This window comes from Acipenser ruthenus, chromosome 4 (assembly GCF_902713425.1).
Source record: "Acipenser ruthenus chromosome 4, fAciRut3.2 maternal haplotype, whole genome shotgun sequence".
Taxonomy (NCBI): Eukaryota; Metazoa; Chordata; class Actinopteri; order Acipenseriformes; family Acipenseridae; genus Acipenser; species Acipenser ruthenus.
This window is the reverse complement of record NC_081192.1, coordinates 23,988,022-24,008,292: the sequence shown is the minus strand read 5'-3', so window position 1 is coordinate 24,008,292 and position 20,271 is coordinate 23,988,022. Positions and strand designations below refer to the sequence as shown.

Below are 20,271 nucleotides of genomic sequence, written 5' to 3'. Positions count from 1 at the left end.
AGTTTCAGGCTTAATCTGGGAAACAACTACTGCACAGCCAGGAGCCAAGCTCCACTGTTTATCAATAATGCTCATTAATTGTTGCTCTTTCCCAGTCACACCAGAGTAATTAGCAAATGAGAACATTTAAATACCACCATATGGCTTCTAAAAAGTCAAAGGAGAATTAATAAAAATCAAAGGAGAATTAACTGGAATGCGTTTGTGTTTCTCTCATTCCTACAGTGATGCATAATGACTTCTCAGTTTTCACTGTGGTTTTATGATGAATACCTTGTTGGAAATGTTAACTTTATTGTAAAGTTTCTGACCGGTAGGCCTATTGGTAAAACTAGGAGATAATAATAATAATAATAATAATAATAATAATAATAATAATAATAATAATAAAAACCCTTGAGAGGTTTGAAACCGGACCTGCAGAAATACATCTCTTCAGCGAGTTCTTCAAAAGGAGGGATCTAGCGGCCTGACGTCACGCTGTGCGAACTCCCAAATTAGGATAAAAGTGGAGGAAGCTCTGGGTTTCACATATGCAGTAAGGTCCAACAAGAATCCTCAGTATCTTTAAAAGTGAGAAACATATTAAACTCTAACTCTAAACAACTGCCAAAGTAGTCATATACCGTATGCCTTTTTTTCTGCAAGTGAAATCTTGAAGAACGATCAAAGTCAGCATACAAAAGAAGGACATCGCATTTATTCTTTTGAACTACTGTAGTGTTGTATGTGCGATTTGTTCGTATTCTGCCAGAGGAAAGAAACCCCGAACATTGTTGCAAACCCAGCAGTGGCTCTGTGAAACGTGAGTGAACTTTTATACTGCAATGGTAGTGCCGTATACAAAGATCTTAGATGTGAGCAGTAATGGGAAAAGCTTACAGTTACACGGCTTAGATACCGTAATAAACGTTTTGTGTGCATCAGGAGTTTAGTCTAAAGTAGGGTTTAGAGATATTGAAAAAAAAAAGTTATTTTATATATATATATATAATTACAGAAATAGTAATGCTTACTCATAATACATAGTATAATTGTTATTATTTCTGTACAGTCATTTAAAAGAAAAATGATATTTGACAAATCAATGGTTTACCGGTATGTAACGTTTTGGTAGTTTTAGGTTGTCGCCAGTCATTGTTTCTTGCAGTTTGCAAGTGCACAACCATGCCAGCAGCATGGAAGGCAATAATACATTTTAATGGCTTAAATTATGACAAAAAAATAAAGCCTTCTGTATTTGTACTCATGTATTAAAAGCCAGTGACACGCTTTCTTGGTGGTAGACCCAACCCCATCCTCCAGTCACCCTGCATATGAGTTAGCTCAGTAAACTTTAATGAAAGTCAATAGTGTAACTTTGCTCATTAATATACACATCTAAATAAGGTCCACACTTAACATTGCAAGATAGCAGATTTGAATGGCTTTACTAACAATTAATCCATGATACACAGGGTAACCCTTAAAAAAAGTTAAGGAGATTCCATTTAACCCTGAATCCCCCAACCCTAGGAATGTGTATCATTAATCCTGGACTACTCTGCTGCATTTGTTACAAACAGGAAGGTGGTTTTAGACTGAAACTATGGATTTGTTAAACACCATGACAATGCTGTTAGCTAATACACTTGTTAAGCTGTTATTGGTTTGATATATGCAAGTAATGAGGAAATTTGTAATAGGAGCCATTGTCTGATGAAAAACTAACAGTAATAACAGTGCATACATAGCCCTTGGACTACCAGCCTTTGAGAGAACTGGAATGGTAACAGATGTGGGTTTCTAAGTGTAGAAGTGTACATGCCCAGGTTTTAATTCACTCACTCTGAAAGAGGCTGTATGAGGAAAGCTGTATAATTGAGTACTTCTCCACCTTTCAGCTTCAAAGTAAACCTTTTCTATTTGGTAGCTCAGACAGATGATAACTTATCTCCTCATTACATCAGTGTAGCAGTGGGTGTCTTCATTCACTGGCGTCTTGGTCTGTCACCCGGGAAACCACATAGCAACCCTTCCCCTCTCCCAAGTACAATATTGACTTTTGTTATTTAGCAAATTAATTTAGACCAGTATTTTAACCATCAAATCACTCTGTTCTCTTTTTTTTGTTGGCCAACAGACCTGGAAAAAAGTACTTTGTCTTGGAGTTAATCCCAGGGAGTCTTCATCATGAAGTGTACAGCAATGGAATGGCTGAGAGGAATTACTCTTCTGTGTATAGTCCAAACAGTTGTCACAACGGTCATCCCAAATTCTACCCACTTGGAGTCTCTCTTGGAAAAGTACATGGACAAGGATGAGAAGTGGTGGATCTCCAAGCAGAGAGGGAAAAGAGCCATCACAGAGAGTGACATGCAGGCCATTCTGGATCTTCATAATAAACTGAGAGGTCAAGTGTATCCCACAGCTTCCAATATGGAGTACATGGTAAGAAACATCATAGGATAGGTCTCAAGTTTATGAATTCATAATTCATATTTTAACATATATATATTGTGAGCGGGTGGGTGCACATAGAGAAAACAGACAGGAGTTTCCAAAACAAAGCACGTTTTTATTTCAGTATTTTACAAGGCTTGCTCTTATACTGCAATGTCAGCTGCATTATCGAGCCGTGTCCATAACGAAAGTAAACAGTTCAAACAAGATTTCAAACAAAACCAAACCACCAAAACAAAAATGCCGATGTAAACCAACTGGACCAATAACCACGTCCAGTTGGTGAATAGGTCATTCCACCTGGGGTTTGGGTTTTTTTCCAGCTTGCTTGGCTTCTTCTACCCTTACTCTGCAGTCCAGTCTTTTATGGATCCCAGCAGCGGACAGGCCGTTCCTCGTAGCCCCTGTAGAGAACAGGGAATTGCAGATGCAAAGGACCACAACGTTATCCGACACTGATTCCTGTTATTCTATTCCAGTCTTGTGGTAGATAAGCCCCAGAGGTTCTCAGGCAGGAAAACAAAACAAACAACCCACCAGACTGCCGGCACATGCTCCCTTTTACCAGCCAGGCATTTGGCTGTTACAGGCTACAGGTGTGGGCCAATTAAGGCCAATGATAGTCTAACAATAGTCAAGCCATGATTGCCTACCTAACCACACCTGCAGCCTGTTGGCCCGTTAACTCCTTGACGTTATGGCAGGCATGTATGCTGCCCACAGGTCCATCTGATCATTACTGGCAACCTCTGTGGGCTCATACCAAGCCTGCCATGAACGACTCCTGGTGGTAAACTTGTGAGCTGGCTCACAATATATATATATATATATATATATATATATATATATATATATATATATATATATGTATATAATGTGTGTGTGTGTTGTTGTTAAACCTTGCTGCAATTACAACATGGTGGTGCTATTGTCAAATACTTGTCAATGACAATGCAATAAAAACATTTATTGTGTTGCTCAAAAATCACATTTGAGGTGAATGTAAAGTCAATCAATGACAAAAGAACGTCCTTTTAAAGCAAGTTTAATCACAAGTAGACAAGCACTCATGTAAAAACATGAGTGTGATATACAAACTAAAAGTGTGACATAGGGACACATGTACATCTGCCTCCTCTATAACCCTGTCACCAGGGATATGCACCCCCAGCTGAATATAATAAAACCATAAATACTGCTTTGACAACTTGATACATGGACCTTCAGGTCTATACCTACTGTTTATAACACCTACTTGCACAGCTGGAAGTTTTCTCCAGGACTAAAGAGGGTCAATCCATCACACTTGCATTGTTGCATATATCTAGAGAACCTCTTATCAAATTGTGATTACATATTTTATTTCTAATACTTCTGTACATGCTATTGATATGTCATGGTCTTTAAATTTTTCCATCATAATGATAGCTCTAATTTGAACAGAGGTACTGCACTGATGTAGAAAATGTTGAAAAAATTGCTGTTGCTAATATTTCTTAGAAAAACTAGTGGATCATCGGTGTGGTGAATTCATGCATTAAAGGAATTTTCGGAGTCAAAAGAAACACAGAAATTCCTGACAGCGGAAATTGCTGAGAAGTTCATGACCGTCAAATCAAAACAAGGAAAGAATGGAGCCGATTAATAATGAATGCAGTTTGGACTGAATGAGTTTTATTTGGACATTTGCCTTCTAAGTGTAAAAAGGGGAAATGCAATTAATGTAAATAGATAAATAGTGGCTATCATGAATGGCTTAGTAAATTTGAGCCGGATTTCATTGTTTTTTCTTTCCATTTGAAGGCCAAGTAATGGACACCCCCCCCCTCCCCCCCCCCCCCAAGACATACTTCTGTAACACTAGGTTCCTGCAAGTTCATTGTTTCATTGAGGATGATGAAGAATAGCTAGACTCTAACAATAACTGAGTGAGATGTCGGTGTCACAGTAAAAGGTTTATTTGTAAAATTGTGTTCTATGTTTTCATTAACATGGAATTTGGAGAATGTGTGACACTATTATCCTAAATGTTGATAAGTTGCTTAGAAGGTTTTAAAAAAAAAAACCCTCATTCCCCAAATCTCTGCTGGGACCTCATCACATATTGGATTACACATGTCATGGACACGCTATTTAAGAGCTTTTATATAATGGTAATTTACTGTATGTTGTAAACATGGCAGATGAATATTGTTATAGCTTTAGGCTATAGTATTTAGGCTTACAGGTTTTTTTTTTTTTTAAATAATTGGATAGTTTTACAGAAATACTTAAAGGTTTTAAATCATCAGTTCAGTCAGCAAAATAATATTACCTACCATAATATCATTTTATTATGCTAACTTATTTAGTTTTTTACATTTTCTGACAAACGCGTTTTCCTAATGTTAGCAAGACTGCAACTCGTCCTCCTTAACACAAAACCCCAAAGAGTCTAATACTGCAGAAAATTGACTGCTACTCTAAACAGGAAAATGAAACCCTTGGAGGAAGCCTTTCCTTTTACAGTAAGGAACAGAACAGCAAATCTCAGAGTAAAATAATACTGTTAAACCTCCACAATCACTTTTGTATTGCACACAAATTAAAAACAAACAAAACAACTCCAATGGTTCTACTGGGTAATAGTGTTGTTTTGTATTTTACTAAAATAAGACGGTCTGTCATAGTTCTGATAATCTGTGAGAACAGGGAGCCAACAATGTTAAAAGGAAGTAATCATGTTTCATAGCTTCTGTGGGATAGAGACAGACTTGAATGAGAAACAACATGCACCGTAGGCAAATATTTGACATTGCTCTCTATTTAACCCCTTCACCCCATGGTACTACAACTGTTGGGCAAAGGCTGATACAGATTAATACTAAAATCGTTGTTGGAGTTATTTTACCAAACATTGTCTTGTAGAAGGAATCTGGAGATGTCTGCAGTCATTTATTTTAAGTGGAATATCATGTGATGGTTCTGCATATGGGTCACTCCTGGAAGTGTTTTAATAGCAATCTCAAAATATTAGCTCTCAACTCTCATACAGTTATGGGCTTATAATGGGGGGAGGTTACCAGTGATAGCTGAAAATGAGCACTGAAAAAGGGGTCGTGTTTTGAGAGGTCAGGTCTTTCAAAGTGTTCAAAGATATTGATACTCGCTGCAAAGATGGAACTGGCATTTCTTCAGCACCCCAGAGCTTAACGGGATAGCAGATACACACTGGTGCTTAACTTAATATGTCATAAAGCTATGCTTTTTTATAAGTATGGAAAAAAAAAAAAATTGTAAAATGTATTCTTCTACCCAAATATGGCACATGTTATCCTTATAAACGGTACACTTGTTGTACACGCACTAATGGTATTTTGCAGGTATATACAAATACACATTTTACCAAGCTGTATACAATACTGTAGATTGTGTACATAGTTTAGCTAATTTACATAGAAACCACTGTTTGTTTGTTTTTTTTGCCATCTGTTCCATCAATTTGCTGTACAAAAAGCGTGCCATATTTAAGTAGAAGGATACATTTTACAATTTTCATTTTTTCCAGACTTGGAAAAACATAGCTTTATGACATTAAAAGCACAAGTGCATCTCTGTTATCCCTCTTGGGTTCAAGGGTGCTCAAGCGATGTAATTTCTGGCCTGACATCCACTTTGGGGCTCAGTAACCATTTACCCCATAACACTGACATTGCATGCATGCTCTTTCTTGCTGTTGTTAGATAACCAGGAGGAACTACAGAGAAGCCAATAACTACAGTGGTTCAGGAATTCTCGCAAGTACAATATAGCATTGTTAAAAGCGTCATTGCACTTTTTTTTTTACATTTGGCTCCGTCACATTATCATCTATGGTCACCAATAGATCTGTTGACACATTACTAAACTAAAGAACAGTTCTGTTTGTGCAGCAAGTATCAACAAGAGATCCTGAATACTTTGAAACAAGCTGACCTCTAAAACAAGCCCCCTTTCAGTGCGCGTTTTCATCTGTCACCGGCAGGTGATAGGCCCATAACTTAAAAATATGTCTCAGATTCCCTGTTGTTGCAGTATATGGATTTGGAATGCCAGTCAAACTCATTGAGGGAGTGGTACTATCCATATGATGAAGAACTCTTCTGTATTATTTAGAATAGTGTGTTACTTAATGCACAATGCGGATGTTGTGACTAATCACTGCTGTACCTTTTAATATAATTGTTGGTTAGAATAACCACTTCACGGTCCAAACAAGATATTCCATGTACCCAGGCCTCTATAAAGATTGCAGTCCAAATCAGGTTTTTTTTTTTTTTTTTTTTTTTTTTTTTTTTAAAGATTTAGTCGTCGCCAATTATTTTTACCCCGGTTTTTTCACCCCAATTTAGCATGCCCAATTATTATCTGTATCCCCGGCTCACCACTCGCAACCCCCCCGCCGACTCAGGAAACAGAGGCTGAAAAACGCGTCCTCCGAAACATGCTCCTTCCAAGCCGTCATTTTTCGCACTGCAGATCCACAGCAATGCTACCAGACCTATAGTGCCGGAGGACAACACAGATCTGGCGGCTCCGCTGCAGAGCCACAGGCGCCCTATCGGCCACAGGGGTCGCTGATGCGCGGTGAGCCGTGGATTCCCCTGCCGACCTAAGCCCTCCCTACCCGGGCAGCGCTCAGCCAATTGTGCGCCGCCCCCTAGGAACTCTCGGTCACGGTCAGCTGTGACATAGCCTGGATTCGAACCAGCGATCTCCAGGCTATAGGGCACATCCTGCGAGGAGCGCCTTTACTGGATGCGCCACTCGGGAGCCCCTCCAAATCAGGTTTTTATTGGGGTAAGGGCTATTTCTACAAGTCTGTCCTTTGGGTATTGCAAAGCCTAAGGTGTGAAGTGTCTGCACTCAAAGCACAAGTTGTAGTGCCTGTCTGCTTACCACAGCTAATTGCTTTGCATAGTTCAAACCTTGTGAATCTTTCCCCAAGGAGATTTAGTTTTACAGCCAAGGTAAAGTGAAAATGTGTTCCAAAATAACAGACCTAAAAAATAATTAGAGCAGCACATTTTATTAGGACAATAAAATGCGAGTCACCTGCATCAAATCATGCATTCCAATAAATCCTGGGTTAAGCACAAATGTGAATATTATTCAGCTTCCTATCTGAATGAACGAAGTGATGGCATCAGAAAGTAAATTACTGTTCCTGAGAGCATATGGAAAATATTAAGATATAGAGCAGCCAGCCGCACCTTTGCAATTCTTTAAATACGCTTGATCTCAAGGGAAAATATGCAGCAATCCATTGGGGAAATTATTATTATTATTATTTATTTCTTAGCAGACGCCCTTATCTAGGGCGACTTACAATTGTTACAAGATATCACATTGTACATTATTTCACGTTATAATGACACGTTTGGAATTATTCTTTTAACCATAAACATTTACCAATTTTACTGTTGTTCTTAAACAGTGAATTTATTTTAATTAATTTCTTTGTTTATGATAAGTGATGCGTGAATAGTCTCAGTGAATGAAAAAGATTTAAACTTCATTTGACCCATAGTCTAATCCTTATCTGGCTAACTGCAGAAACATTGACCGTAGTAGATCTGAAGGGACTGGAATCCTTTAGCCATTTAGAAATTTGTAAGAACTGCTAAAAACACAATCGGAATAAATTCACATTATCATGCTCTTGTCTTGATGTAGTGCTAATTTAAAGAATAGACGTGGTAATGCATACTAAAGGAAATCCTGTGTGGTTATTGCAGGGAGAGCTGGCATATTGTGTCATGTATAAACAATTGAGAACCATGCCTGTGAATCTAGCCCCACTGTCATAATGTGAATGTGCAAACTCAGCTTAAAATGTTCCACAGTCACTGAAACACTATTTTAACAATAATCTAATAACATTCTGGTAAACTAATTATACAAATAATATTCTCAATAATGGTTGAAAACTGACCTCTATTGACCTAAGTGGGCACTTATCATACAGTAGCCTTACTCTATTTATGTATTATTTTATTGTTGTTGTGTTGTCAATAACCAATAGTTAATCAGGTGAGGCTGTTTGCAAGACAGTCTGATTAAATAAAAAACTGTTGTTTATGCTGTAGGTATGGGATACAGAACTTGAAAGATCTGCAGAAGCCTGGGCTGAAACCTGTTTATGGGAGCACGGACCGGCTAGCCTTCTCCCATCAATAGGTCAAAACCTAGGAGCTCACTGGGGAAGGTTTGTATTAATAATTGGTTGTTAATTTATTATCATAATAGGGATCTATACAAATCTGGCTTTTCATGATACATTTAATGGCTCAAGCTTTAGACGTAAAATAATACTTAGTATCTTAGATTTAGCAGAAATATTTAAATATTTCCAGAACTCTGACACAGTAGTTTAAACTTAGGATAATTGTAGCCTGGGTTTTCTTGGTTTGTCTGTTTCTTAGTTTGTCTGTCACTTGTCATAGCAGTAACTTGCTTCACAGGGACTATTTCAAACAACCACAGCCACAGTGAATCCAGCCTTCCAGAAGACGATATTTGCTTTATAGTAATCTGCGTTTTCACAATATAGATATTTAGTATAGGGATTTTTTAATATTATGTTTATTGTTGTTTAAATCTATGTAGTACATATAATTAGGGCTTTTGATTTTCGGTTTTAACCAATAAAAATACACCCTGGAAACAAGAAAATTGAAATCAGTGTCTAGCCAGTAAACAACGGACATGGTTACTTATCATGCTGACTTGACTCCTTTCCCATTTAAAAAAAAAACAAAAAAAAAAACAACTACCCAGTGCAGCTGGGCAGTGTCCCTCCTTCCTGACTTGTATCTATCATCGGTTCGTTCTGAATACTTTAAACCCACCCCGACTACTGAAACTAAAATTGCCCCCCCCCCACCCCAAAAAAAAGAATGATTTACATAAAACTCAAAAATAGCCTAAAAATAAGCATCGACAAGTAAAATGAATACAAACCAAAAAGCAGAAGCCCTACATATAATACATATTAAAGAGTCACTGTAGGTTTCTTTTAGACATTCTTTCAACACAATGATATACATTTATGAGGTCAACCTCATTGCAGACAAGGGTTGTCTTGCTCCCAGCAAAGATGGTATATTACAGTATTAGTGTATGGAGGAGCATAGAGGGACAGGCTTCTATTTAGTTTCTATTTCCAGTTGTGCAGATTTAGTACCAGACATACACACATGCTGGTTCATATTTGAGTCTTGAAACCTACAGGAGACAGTCATACGATGCGACCAGCTAGAGTTGAAATAAATTCAACTGATGACCAGTATGTCTTGGATCGCCAGACAGTTGTGATTCTGGTTTATACTTAATCTCATGTCATCCATCCTCTCATTACTGTGGGAGATGGGAATCAATTTATAAAATGCAGAGACTAAATATGTAAAACATTTTGTCATGATATAAGCCTGTGTTCACTGCTGTTTAAAATCTTTTTTGTTTTCTCTATTCAAGGTATCGACCTCCAACCTTTCACATCCAAGCCTGGTATGATGAAGTGAGAGATTACACATACCCATACTCTCAAGAATGCGACCCATATTGCCCCTTCAGATGCTCTGGGCCAGTCTGCACTCATTATACACAGGTATTGTCATGAAGTTGTGCACCTGTCAATCAGTTTATGGGAGAGGACTTGTCAGTACAGATTATTGAAATGTATCGTACATTGATACACACACATAGACACCCCTCAGACTAACCTGATGGACAGTTTTTATCAGTGTTAACTATAAGATTTGCTTAAATGTTACTTTTGTTTTCTTTCAAAGCCTTTTAATAACACACACTGTTGTTTTTCCTCTAGGTAGTATGGGCAACAAGTAGCCGCATAGGCTGTGCTATCAACCTGTGTCACAATATGAATGTCTGGGGACAGATATGGCCAAAAGCTATTTACCTTGTTTGCAATTATTCTCCCAAGTAAGTAAAAGTTATGCCTCAAACACCAACATTACACAAATGTGTTTTGAGACAGTCTTTTTTTTTTAAATAAACCCTCTAATGTAATTAAGGGTTGCTTTTGAATTTGTCCAGTAGGAGCAACTCATAATGACAACATTGGAAAACCTTCAAAGGAATTTGCCGTCGCAGCTCCTAGACATATTTTAAGCCATTTTAAAATGCCAGTATCTTTATTAGAACATAAGAACATAAGAAAGTTTACAAACGAGAGGAGGCCATTCAGCCCATCTTGCTCGTTTTGGTTGTTAGTAGCTTATTGATCCCAGAATCTCATCAAGCAGCTTCTTTTCAAGAAGTTTCCATTTAAAGTGTGATACTAGCAACTATTAGAGTACATTTAAGGTAGAAGGAAAAGGACAGTGGCTTGAGGATGCTAACAGAATGTTTAGAGGAATGATATTGTGAAATGAAAATGCAGTAGTGAAGATTGTTTTTAATATATATATTTGTATTTCACTCCAAATGTAATTTACCTTTCTTATCATTTTAGGGGAAACTGGTGGGGCCATGCTCCCTATAAGAATGGACGCTCATGTTCTGCATGCCCACCTAGCTATGGGGGTGGCTGTAGAGAGAATCTGTGCTATAAAGGTGAGTATGCAAACACCATTCAGCAGTGAGTAAAATGCATGCCCTACTTGATTACTTTGCTTCTGCCGAGCCAGACCGTATACATATCACAGCCCTAGAACTAGACTCTCCACCCTTAGTGATATACATACTGTATGGATATGGTAGTCTGGCTCTGGAGCTGCAATATCATGTTTAAGGGTAGTCATGGGTCTAACCCCCAATTTTGCTGTCAAATTAAAAATTTCAGAGGGCGGTTCAAACAGCCGCTACTCTCCTCAAGAACCTGAAGAAACAAACGAAATCGAACGACAAAGGATTAAAACACAAGACTCCAGACCAAGGACTCATTCCCCGACCCCCTCTACAAGAACGGAAGAACTGGATAAGAATGAAATTATGAATACAGAACAGATGTGTAAGAATACATGAATGCATATTATATATTGTTTTGAATAGATACGTGACTAATATACTAAGTAGGAGAAAATGATTTGGGTCCTATTTCTTTGCAGCACATATTCTAGTAGCAATTAAGTTATCTGTAGAGATGTTTGTGCTTTGTTAATGTGGCTTAAAATAAAGCTTTCTTTACTTTGACCGTTTTTAAATCTGTTTTACAGCTCAACAAGTTAGTTGTGAAACAAGACTTCGTGACAAATGTAAAGGAACAACTTGTAACAGGTAGGTCTAGTTATAAGCCCTATTGTATTTAAATTATCACAGATAGTGACATGAATTTATTTTACCTGTTAGGGGAATTCTGGCAAAGCACAGATCAAACATCTTATCAAATGCTCTATTTATAATTAATTGAAAAATAAAAATAAAAGCATCTGGAATTCAACTAGGCGGCAAACAAGAACAAAAAAAATCTACATTTATAAAAGAGAAGTTTAGCCAACGGTATTAATATTAAGTCACAACCATTTTTTTTTTGTCTTAGATACGAGTGCCCTGCTGGTTGTTTGGACAGTAAAGCTAAAGTAATTGGAAGTGTTTATTTTGAAATGGTAAGTACAAAACAAACCAAATTAAAATGTATCATGGTACAGGTACAGCAATGAAGAAGAAAAAACAAAAAAACATTGCTGCAGCGATGCTCTGTATGTAAAGTATAGTCTTGGTATTTTTTTATTTAAACCTGTTTTATTTACTCTATCTGGGGTCTGGGTGACGTAGTCCCCAGTTGCCTTCTGTCTGCTTCACAGAACCACCACACAATTTGGCACAATTAGTCCCAGGCGGGGCGTGATGACATGGGCACTCCTCTTTCATTAGCACTAAATTGCATATCAGGAGTATCCACTCACGGTCCTGTAAAGCCGTTCCACTCTAGGGTTATAATGAACTACTTCAGGGTCTGGATGGAGGTTTAATTGGTTCAATCAAACAATTTAGAGCAGGGCTGGAACAAAGACCAGGACTGAAAGGGACAACTTTGGCCACACCTGATCTATATACTTGTAAAACAAAAATAAATAAGTAAAATAATAAACACATACTCATACATACTCTACATATAATGCACAGTTCACAGCCTACCTCTGTAAAGCGCTTTGTGATGGTGGTCCACTATGAAAGGCCCTATATACAAATAAAGATATTATTAGTAGTAGTAGTAGTAGTCGTAGTAGTAATAGTCGTAGTAGTACAATACAGCTCCTATTGACAATATATATTTGTTCCATTAAGCAATCCAGCATTTGTAGATCTGCAATACATTATGGATTGATAGACAATGATGGTGGCTGGTTGGATGTTACAAGACAAGGAAGAAAGGATTACTTTATTAAATCAAACAAACACGGAGTACAATCTATAGGGTGAGTATGATTCCTGAGACCTTTACAAACCTGACACTCTTCATACAAACAGGTTACTTTTCCATTCAGTTTCCACTGCTGTAAAATGCTTTTGGTAAATATCTTAGAAGGGATATAAAGTTTTGTTTTTTATTATTTCATCCACAGCAAATATCAGTCTGCCAACTCGTTTACAGTGTCGAAAGTACCAGGTTAGTTACTCTTCATTACCTATAATTAATGGATATTTGTTGGCATGGTGTATGATACTTACTTATTAATCACACACTTTTGTCCCCTTGCAGTAAAAACAGTTACCTGTCAGACAACAGTGGCCCAAATGTGCCCATTCCAAAAACCAGTTACACATTGTCCAAGGTAAACTCTATACTTAGTTTATTTAAAACTTACAGGCGCACCAAATATGCTTGTTACCAGATGATTCAATATCCAGTGTGACATACATTCCAAACATTCAAAACTTGAAGGCAAACACAAAGCAATTCCTCTCCCTCATGAGCCCTCATCTACACAGATATTGAGTACCAATCAATGACAATCAGGCAACGACTTTTCTGACAGTGTGATTTAGTATGAAACCTGTTAATATTTTTTTAAATCACTGGTATTTCATCTATGACTAAGGCCTATTTGTCGTACATTTAGTGTTGAAATGCAAGTCCCGAAAAGGTCATGGTTATATGTGAACACAAACTGAAAAGACGTTGTTTGATTGTCATTTATTGGAACTCTGTATTTTGCTAGAAGAGGGCAAATGGAAAAGGCATAATTTTTGGTTGTATAATTAACATGTTTTTAACAGGTGTTTACTATCTTTCTGGGTGGCTCTTCAGTTCTAGGTGCCTGTCATAGACATACATATGTATACAGGGTAGTGTATTATAGGCTAGGCTAAAGTCTCTTTATGTTAAAGAGCACCAGCACAGTCTAGTGGATTGCCAACAAATGAAGAAACTTTGTCAAAAGTGAGAGATCACTAGATTATTCTGGCTTACTTAAAAAAATCATAAATACAAAAATAAAAAAAAACGCAATTATTGCAATAACAACAACACAGAATGGTTACAAATGGGACAATGAGACAGTAAAGCTACAGTACTTGCTCTTTAAATAGGTCAAAGGAAAAAGACACTGAATAACTGTAGAATACTATAACCCAAATATACTCTGCACCCCATATACATATAACGCTCAACCTGCATATAATATGCAGAATTAGGGTGTGTGTTATATCATGAGAATTTTAGTACAGCTTAGAACATGAAACTTTGTCATTTACACAAATCATCTTTAATATATGGTACCATAATACCTACAACTATGGATAATACAGCTTCTGTATCTGTGTAGTGGTGCAACTCTAAATTGGAGGGGTACGTGAATGTTTTGTCAGCATCACCCTGGATGTGTTATTACTTTTCTTAATATCAAACTAGACAAAGAGGGCCTTGTTTTCAAAGTGCTTCCAAATGAAATGAGATCCAAAACAAATGAGATCCAAAACACATTGAAAGTTGGAGAGTGCTTAAGAGAACTTAAAATATATAATGTCCTTGTTAATTTTACAAAACTAAAACCAAACAGATGGTTTACCTCAATCAAAAATCATTACAGGCTGCAGTAAACACTGAAAGTATGGCCCAGAATGTTCATGAATCATGAGGAAACACAAAAGCATTCACAATGGGGTGTTGTCTTTTTTTTAGGTTTTATTGTCCCCATAACTGCATGCAGGAGAACCCACATTTGGCACGTGTCATTGGATCACGGATTTACTCTGATGTAAGTCATTTTTAAGAAAAAAAAAAAAAACTCAAGGTTAGACGTTACCTTAGAGCAGGGGTGGGCAATCCTGGTCCTGGAGGGCCGGTGTCCCTCCTGGCTTTTGTTCCAACTGTGCTCTAAATTACTTAATTAGACCAATAATTGGTAATAATCAGTACAATTAAGTAATTTAGAGCACAGTTGGAACAAAAGCCAGGAGGGACACCGGCCCTCCAGGACCAGGATTGCCCACCCCTGCCTTAGAGGTATGAACAGAAATATTGTGTTGTCACATACTACATAACTTATTGTAGTGTATGTGTGTTAAAAAAAATAATATAATCAAGTAATATGTATTTCTCTTGCAGAAAGAAATTATATTTCTATTTTATGTAGACAGGTTGTTTTTGTTATGTATTTTTGTTGACTTTTATTACAAGTGGAACCCATTTTATAAATAAGAAATATGCATTATTAATGCTGTGACTGCTTATACATGTATATACTTTGTAGAAGATCTCAGCAGTTTGTTTACAAATGGAAATATTTATGGGGTTCAGGTTTTAGCAGAGATGCTAACTATAATCTTTATAAGTGCATCAATTTATAATACCAGTTTTAAATTAATCTGAAGCAAGCTAGTACCAGGTTATTTAACCCTACAGTATTTTGCCTCCTACCCATTTCCTTCTTATACCGCACAATAATACACACTTATAAGTATACCTTGGCTTACCACTTTGACTAAATGTAGTCTACTGTACTTTGTTTCCTTTTTTATTTTTTATCTTTTTGTATTCAGAAATCCAGTGTATGCAGAACTGCTGTACACGCTGGTGTCATTCGGAACAGTGTAGGAGGCTACATTGATGTGATGCCTGTGGACAAGAGGAAGCAATATGTTGCTTCATATCAGAATGGCATATTCTCAGAAAGGTACCAACATAAACTAATTAAACAAAGCTCATTCACAAGTGCTATTCTCATGCCTTAATTTACCCCATCACAGCTGTTTTTGTTATCTAAAGGTTTAGTTTGGAGTTTGCTGCGTTTACACTGCCACCTCAGACCTATGCCGACTGATTGCGGAGATTCGTATCATTTTTCACGTAGTGTTTACACTGCGGTTGTGCTCCGAGCCGGCTTAGGCCCCGAACGCGCACGCATACCATCTAAATTACAATACGTGCTCGGTGACGTCATAACGACCACTAAAAGAATGACGAGTTTACTCCTCCCCAAACCACAAAAGCGGAAGAGGCAGAGTGATATTACAAACAAACAATACAGTGTCGTGTTCATATTGCGAGGACTTATCTTAAAAATATATATTTATCTTACAGTCCACGAGAAAAATGGTTATTCGTTTAGACAGTGTTTGACACAACATAGCGGTTCCTGACCCATTTGTTATGTGAAGGATTTCACCTTGAGTAAGAGAAGTAAATTTGCTGTTTATTACTGTAATAATGAAGACCCTTTTGTTTTCAAAATAACTCTATTCTGTTTCTTCACCAATATTATCTCACCTTGTATATATACATAATTGGAAGATGCATAAGTCCTATGTTTTTAGTTAAAATAAGCTAAGCAGCCACAGGAATACTGGAGAAATAAAAAATGTACTGTTTACAATTTCAGTTAACAAATCTTATTTTTTCAAATTAGCCTGGTTACAAATATAACTACTGCAAATGAATAAATAATAATAATAATAATACTAATACTAATACTAATAATAATAATAATAATAATAATAATAATAATAATAATAATAATAAATAATAATAATAATAATTTGTTATATAAGTACACTATCTAAATTGTTTGTAATTATTCAAAACATTTTGTTCTTTTTTAAAAAAACAAAATGACAGGGACCGCAAATTATTAAAACAATCTTTATTTAAAACTTAGAACATAACATGTTAAACCCCATTGTGTAACAGATCAACTATATTTTGCAACGATCTTTTGCCAGACCTGCCTCTATTTCTCGGTATATGTATTTATTTTGTGTTTCCGTTCAGAGTGCACTCTGGATTTGAGTTTCGCCCCACAACACTATGACAGCTCTGCTTTCTTGCTCTCCCCGGTTCACGCTGTGGTTGTCAGAGACAAACAAAAAAAAAACATTTGTAAAAAAAAAATAATAATAAAATATTGCATGTTTTTAAGGTAATCATTGGTGCAATCAAAATATTTCTTTAAATAACAATAAAAACAAACAACAAAAATACGGTGTGTTAAAGCGTGTTTGAAACTAAACCAATAACTAAGTGGTTTAACAATAAAATAACTGGGAAAAAACACAATCCATGATTTTGTTTTTGTTTAAAATTATTTTCTATAGCATTTTTTTAAATAATTCTCACCAATATACTAAAATATGACACTTTTGTTTCTTTGACATCCACCGGTGTCTGCACCTGTTTAACAAAGCAAAAAAGTTAGTGTCAAAAGTTTACATAGCCCAATGTATGGCTATTTGGGGTATGTACACTTTTGACGACAACTTAATGATAAAACGTAGATATTTACAAATACTCCCCAATATAAACAGTTAATAAATTCATATATTCAGGACGCTTGTGTCTCAAGTCGTTCTTTTCTTTTTGTGATGCTGCAATGGCACTGCAGCTTCTTCCTGTTTAGATTCCGTGGGGAAGGAGCCGAGCGGTATTCACATTGTGCTTGAGTTTACACTGCCTCTCAGACCGACCTAAGCTGGCGCTGAGCCACGTCTTTAGTTGGCTGTTTTTTGGACAGCTGAGAGTCGGCCGTGTGCATTTACACTGTAGAAAAAAGACCTGAGACGGCCCAAAGCCATCCTAAAAACGGCAAGTGTAAATGTACCAGTAGAGACAGTGGAGAAGCTGTGGTGACAGAGCTGCCTGCCTCCTGTAAGCATATAAAATCATAACCCCCAAAAAGCTGATTAGAAATACAGTACTGCATCACATAACAAGAGTTGTGTAATAGTTATTTCTAGAGAGAAAGCAAAGCATTACAATAAAAACTGGCATAAATGTGTCAAATTCCACACACGCATTGTTCAAACCTGATTTATTTTTATCTGAATTTTGTTTGTATGAGTGTAATTAAAATAGGTTGTATTTAATGTTTACAGCATTAATTAGGTAGGTTGTAATTTCCACTTCCTGAAAGTGGGGATAAATAAGATGTTTCATTCAAACAAAGAATGAATGAAGATAATGATGATAAGATTGATGAGCGATGCCAAAAGAAACATGACATGTAATACAGTACAGCGTGTATGATAAATATTAAATTAATACCATAGTGGGATGTTATTTAAAATAATCACAGATGGCATGGATTTAGCTGCAAATGAAGCATCCAGGAGGAGGAAAATTAACATTTTGGGAAAGATAAGGCCTATATTTAGGCATAAGGGTTAAATCAATTGAAAACTGGGAAATGGGACTGAAGCAATGCAAGTCCCCAGTTGTTTATTATTGTCCAGTTCTTGGTTGTTGTGTTGTGATATATTATGTCTGAAGTTGGTGGTGAGAGTTCTGTGAATATTGAATACTTTGTAATGTGTATGCTTTTTTTTCCCCCTCTCGTCATGCAGTTTACAAAACCCACCAGGAGGCAAAGCATTCAGGGTATTTGCAGTGATTTGAAGACCATTCAACAAAATGGAGCACTTGGAACGAAACAGTTGATAATTCCAATGCTTCCTGTCATTTATGACAGTGATTCATTGAAATCAGGAACTGTTTTAAGTATTGTATGATGAATAGCTTACTTCATAAACACAGAATAGGGAAGATGACACTGTTCACATAGAAGTTGTTACCACAGAATAATCATTCGGTATGAACTTACTATTCCATGTTATAAAAAAGAATGTTGGCAATATTTAGGCAATATTTTGTTATATATATATATATATATATATATATATATATATATATATATAATGGGCTGCTGTGCAATATGAGAATATTTAAATCAAGGGTTTCTGTGGCATCATAAACTGCGAGAGCAAAGCTCGAGTGGTTTATGAAATGGCACAGAACCCTGAAATGAAATATTTTCTCCTAATGCAGTGCAGACCATATGTTGTTTTTTATATTACATGGATTTAAAAAATATGATAAAATATGTTGTTCAAGATATCTATCAGTACTACTCACAATATAACATACCTTTTCGGGTTCATAGACTACTCTTTTCATAATGCATAAACACAGTAACAAATGTTGAATAGTATTGTAATCTTTAAAAAGACGGCACCTACCAGGTCTATAAAGAAAAGCCAAGGCACGTTGCTCAAAGAAATGTAGCTTTATTAGGCAGCAGTCCTGATTCACTGTTTTACAGTCCAATCAGAGCCTCTGTAGAAATTCCGCCCCCCTGCCAAATTCCACCCCGCCTATAAAAGTATATTAACAAACATTATGTCAAAACAACAAAACAACCAGCTCTATTGGTGTGCCTATATGAGACAAAATGAGTTCAGATTTATTCAAATTAGGTTCAGGTGTTTTAATATAATATTACAAATACTATATTGTAAACATACACACACGCATATCTATGGTTTAATAATGATTTCATTTATATATATACACACACACACACACACATTAGGGGTTTTAATCGATTAATGATATCTACCTGTGTGGTATCAAAAAACAGTGCCACAAAAAGCAAATCTTTAATAATAGTGGAGGGTACATTCTGGAAGGTATACCGAATCTTTTACAATATAGCAGAATGAACAAAAAATAGATGCAACATTGCAAATTGCAACATTTGCTCATTGGTGCTTTCATTACACGGCAGTACTGTTTATTGTTTAAGTTTATCGTATCATCTTAGTCGCAACTTAGTACATTCTTTTCATTCAACATATTTCTTTCAAACGGTTTTAGAAAATGTATATTGAAAAAGTGGCTGGCTTAGCGATTTAACTACAGTGTATATACTTAGTGTTTGCTGTTAGGAGCGTTAAAATGTAAGCTGAAGAAAGGTAAAGAAATTTCCAGTGTTGGCCACGTTTTATTTATTTTTTATTTTACTTTTAAATGTTACTTTATTATACAAAAAACCCAATTAATCAATCGTTAAAAACATGTAAACAAGAGTGAATCAAATAAACAAACACATCTTGACATTCCAAACAATCAGACACACATCGTCCCCCTTTTCTGGCTTTTAAAAGCATTGTACACTTTTAAACCCAACCTCACCACAGGGTAGTCACCTGTCCCTATTTTACCTCGAGCCAGATGTGAGCACCAAAAAACACCACAAACAGAAATTAAAAATGCTAACATTTTAAGTGATTTACTTTGGCTAAATTCCAGTTACATGTAAACACATATTTTCAAACTGTAAAATTACATGCAAGTATATTAAACATTATAAAATGGGTCTTTTAAATACTCTGTCCTGATTGGTCAAAACCGGTCACATGGGAGTGTGACTATTACAGCAATCACTTGTAGATATCCATATGCAACTACAATAAAAAAAAATAAAAAAAACGGTAGCCATATTTAAATTTATATTAATAAACATGACTAACCACATTTTTTTAAATTAATTTTTAACAAATTAATTAAAAAAAATAAACGGTAGCTAGATTTAAATTCGCAATAAAGATGAGTGATGAGATTTTGGTCTTTTG

General features: G+C 36.2%; 1 protein-coding gene across 1 annotated transcript; it reads left to right on the top strand.

The window, feature by feature from the left end:
* The first annotated feature begins 519 nt into the window (after positions 1 to 519).
* On the top strand, positions 520 to 18,534 carry LOC117400359 (cysteine-rich secretory protein LCCL domain-containing 1-like). The gene is made up of 15 exons (XM_034000197.3): positions 520 to 805; positions 2,123 to 2,430; positions 8,550 to 8,668; positions 9,937 to 10,069; positions 10,289 to 10,404; positions 10,937 to 11,037; positions 11,267 to 11,434; positions 11,640 to 11,700; positions 11,963 to 12,029; positions 12,712 to 12,842; positions 12,990 to 13,033; positions 13,127 to 13,199; positions 14,549 to 14,624; positions 15,409 to 15,542; positions 18,205 to 18,534. Exons 2-15 carry the CDS (start codon positions 2,173 to 2,175, stop codon positions 18,254 to 18,256), a joined length of 1,533 nt encoding a protein of 510 aa, XP_033856088.2. The 5' UTR covers positions 520 to 805; positions 2,123 to 2,172; the 3' UTR covers positions 18,257 to 18,534.
* The last annotated feature ends 1,737 nt before the right edge of the window (positions 18,535 to 20,271 follow it).

What these genes read in the sequence shown, in the direction of transcription:
- LOC117400359 (XM_034000197.3), top strand. Translation starts at nt 2,173, where the DNA reads ATGAAGTGTACAGCAATGGAATGGCTGAGAGGAATTACTCTTCTGTGT. An exon ending in TCTGCACTCATTATACACAG is followed by an intron (nt 10,070 to 10,288) that starts GTATTGTCATGA and finishes TTTTTCCTCTAG; the next exon opens with GTAGTATGGGCAACAAGTAG. An exon ending in GAAGTGTTTATTTTGAAATG is followed by an intron (nt 12,030 to 12,711) that starts GTAAGTACAAAA and finishes TGTTCCATTAAG; the next exon opens with CAATCCAGCATTTGTAGATC.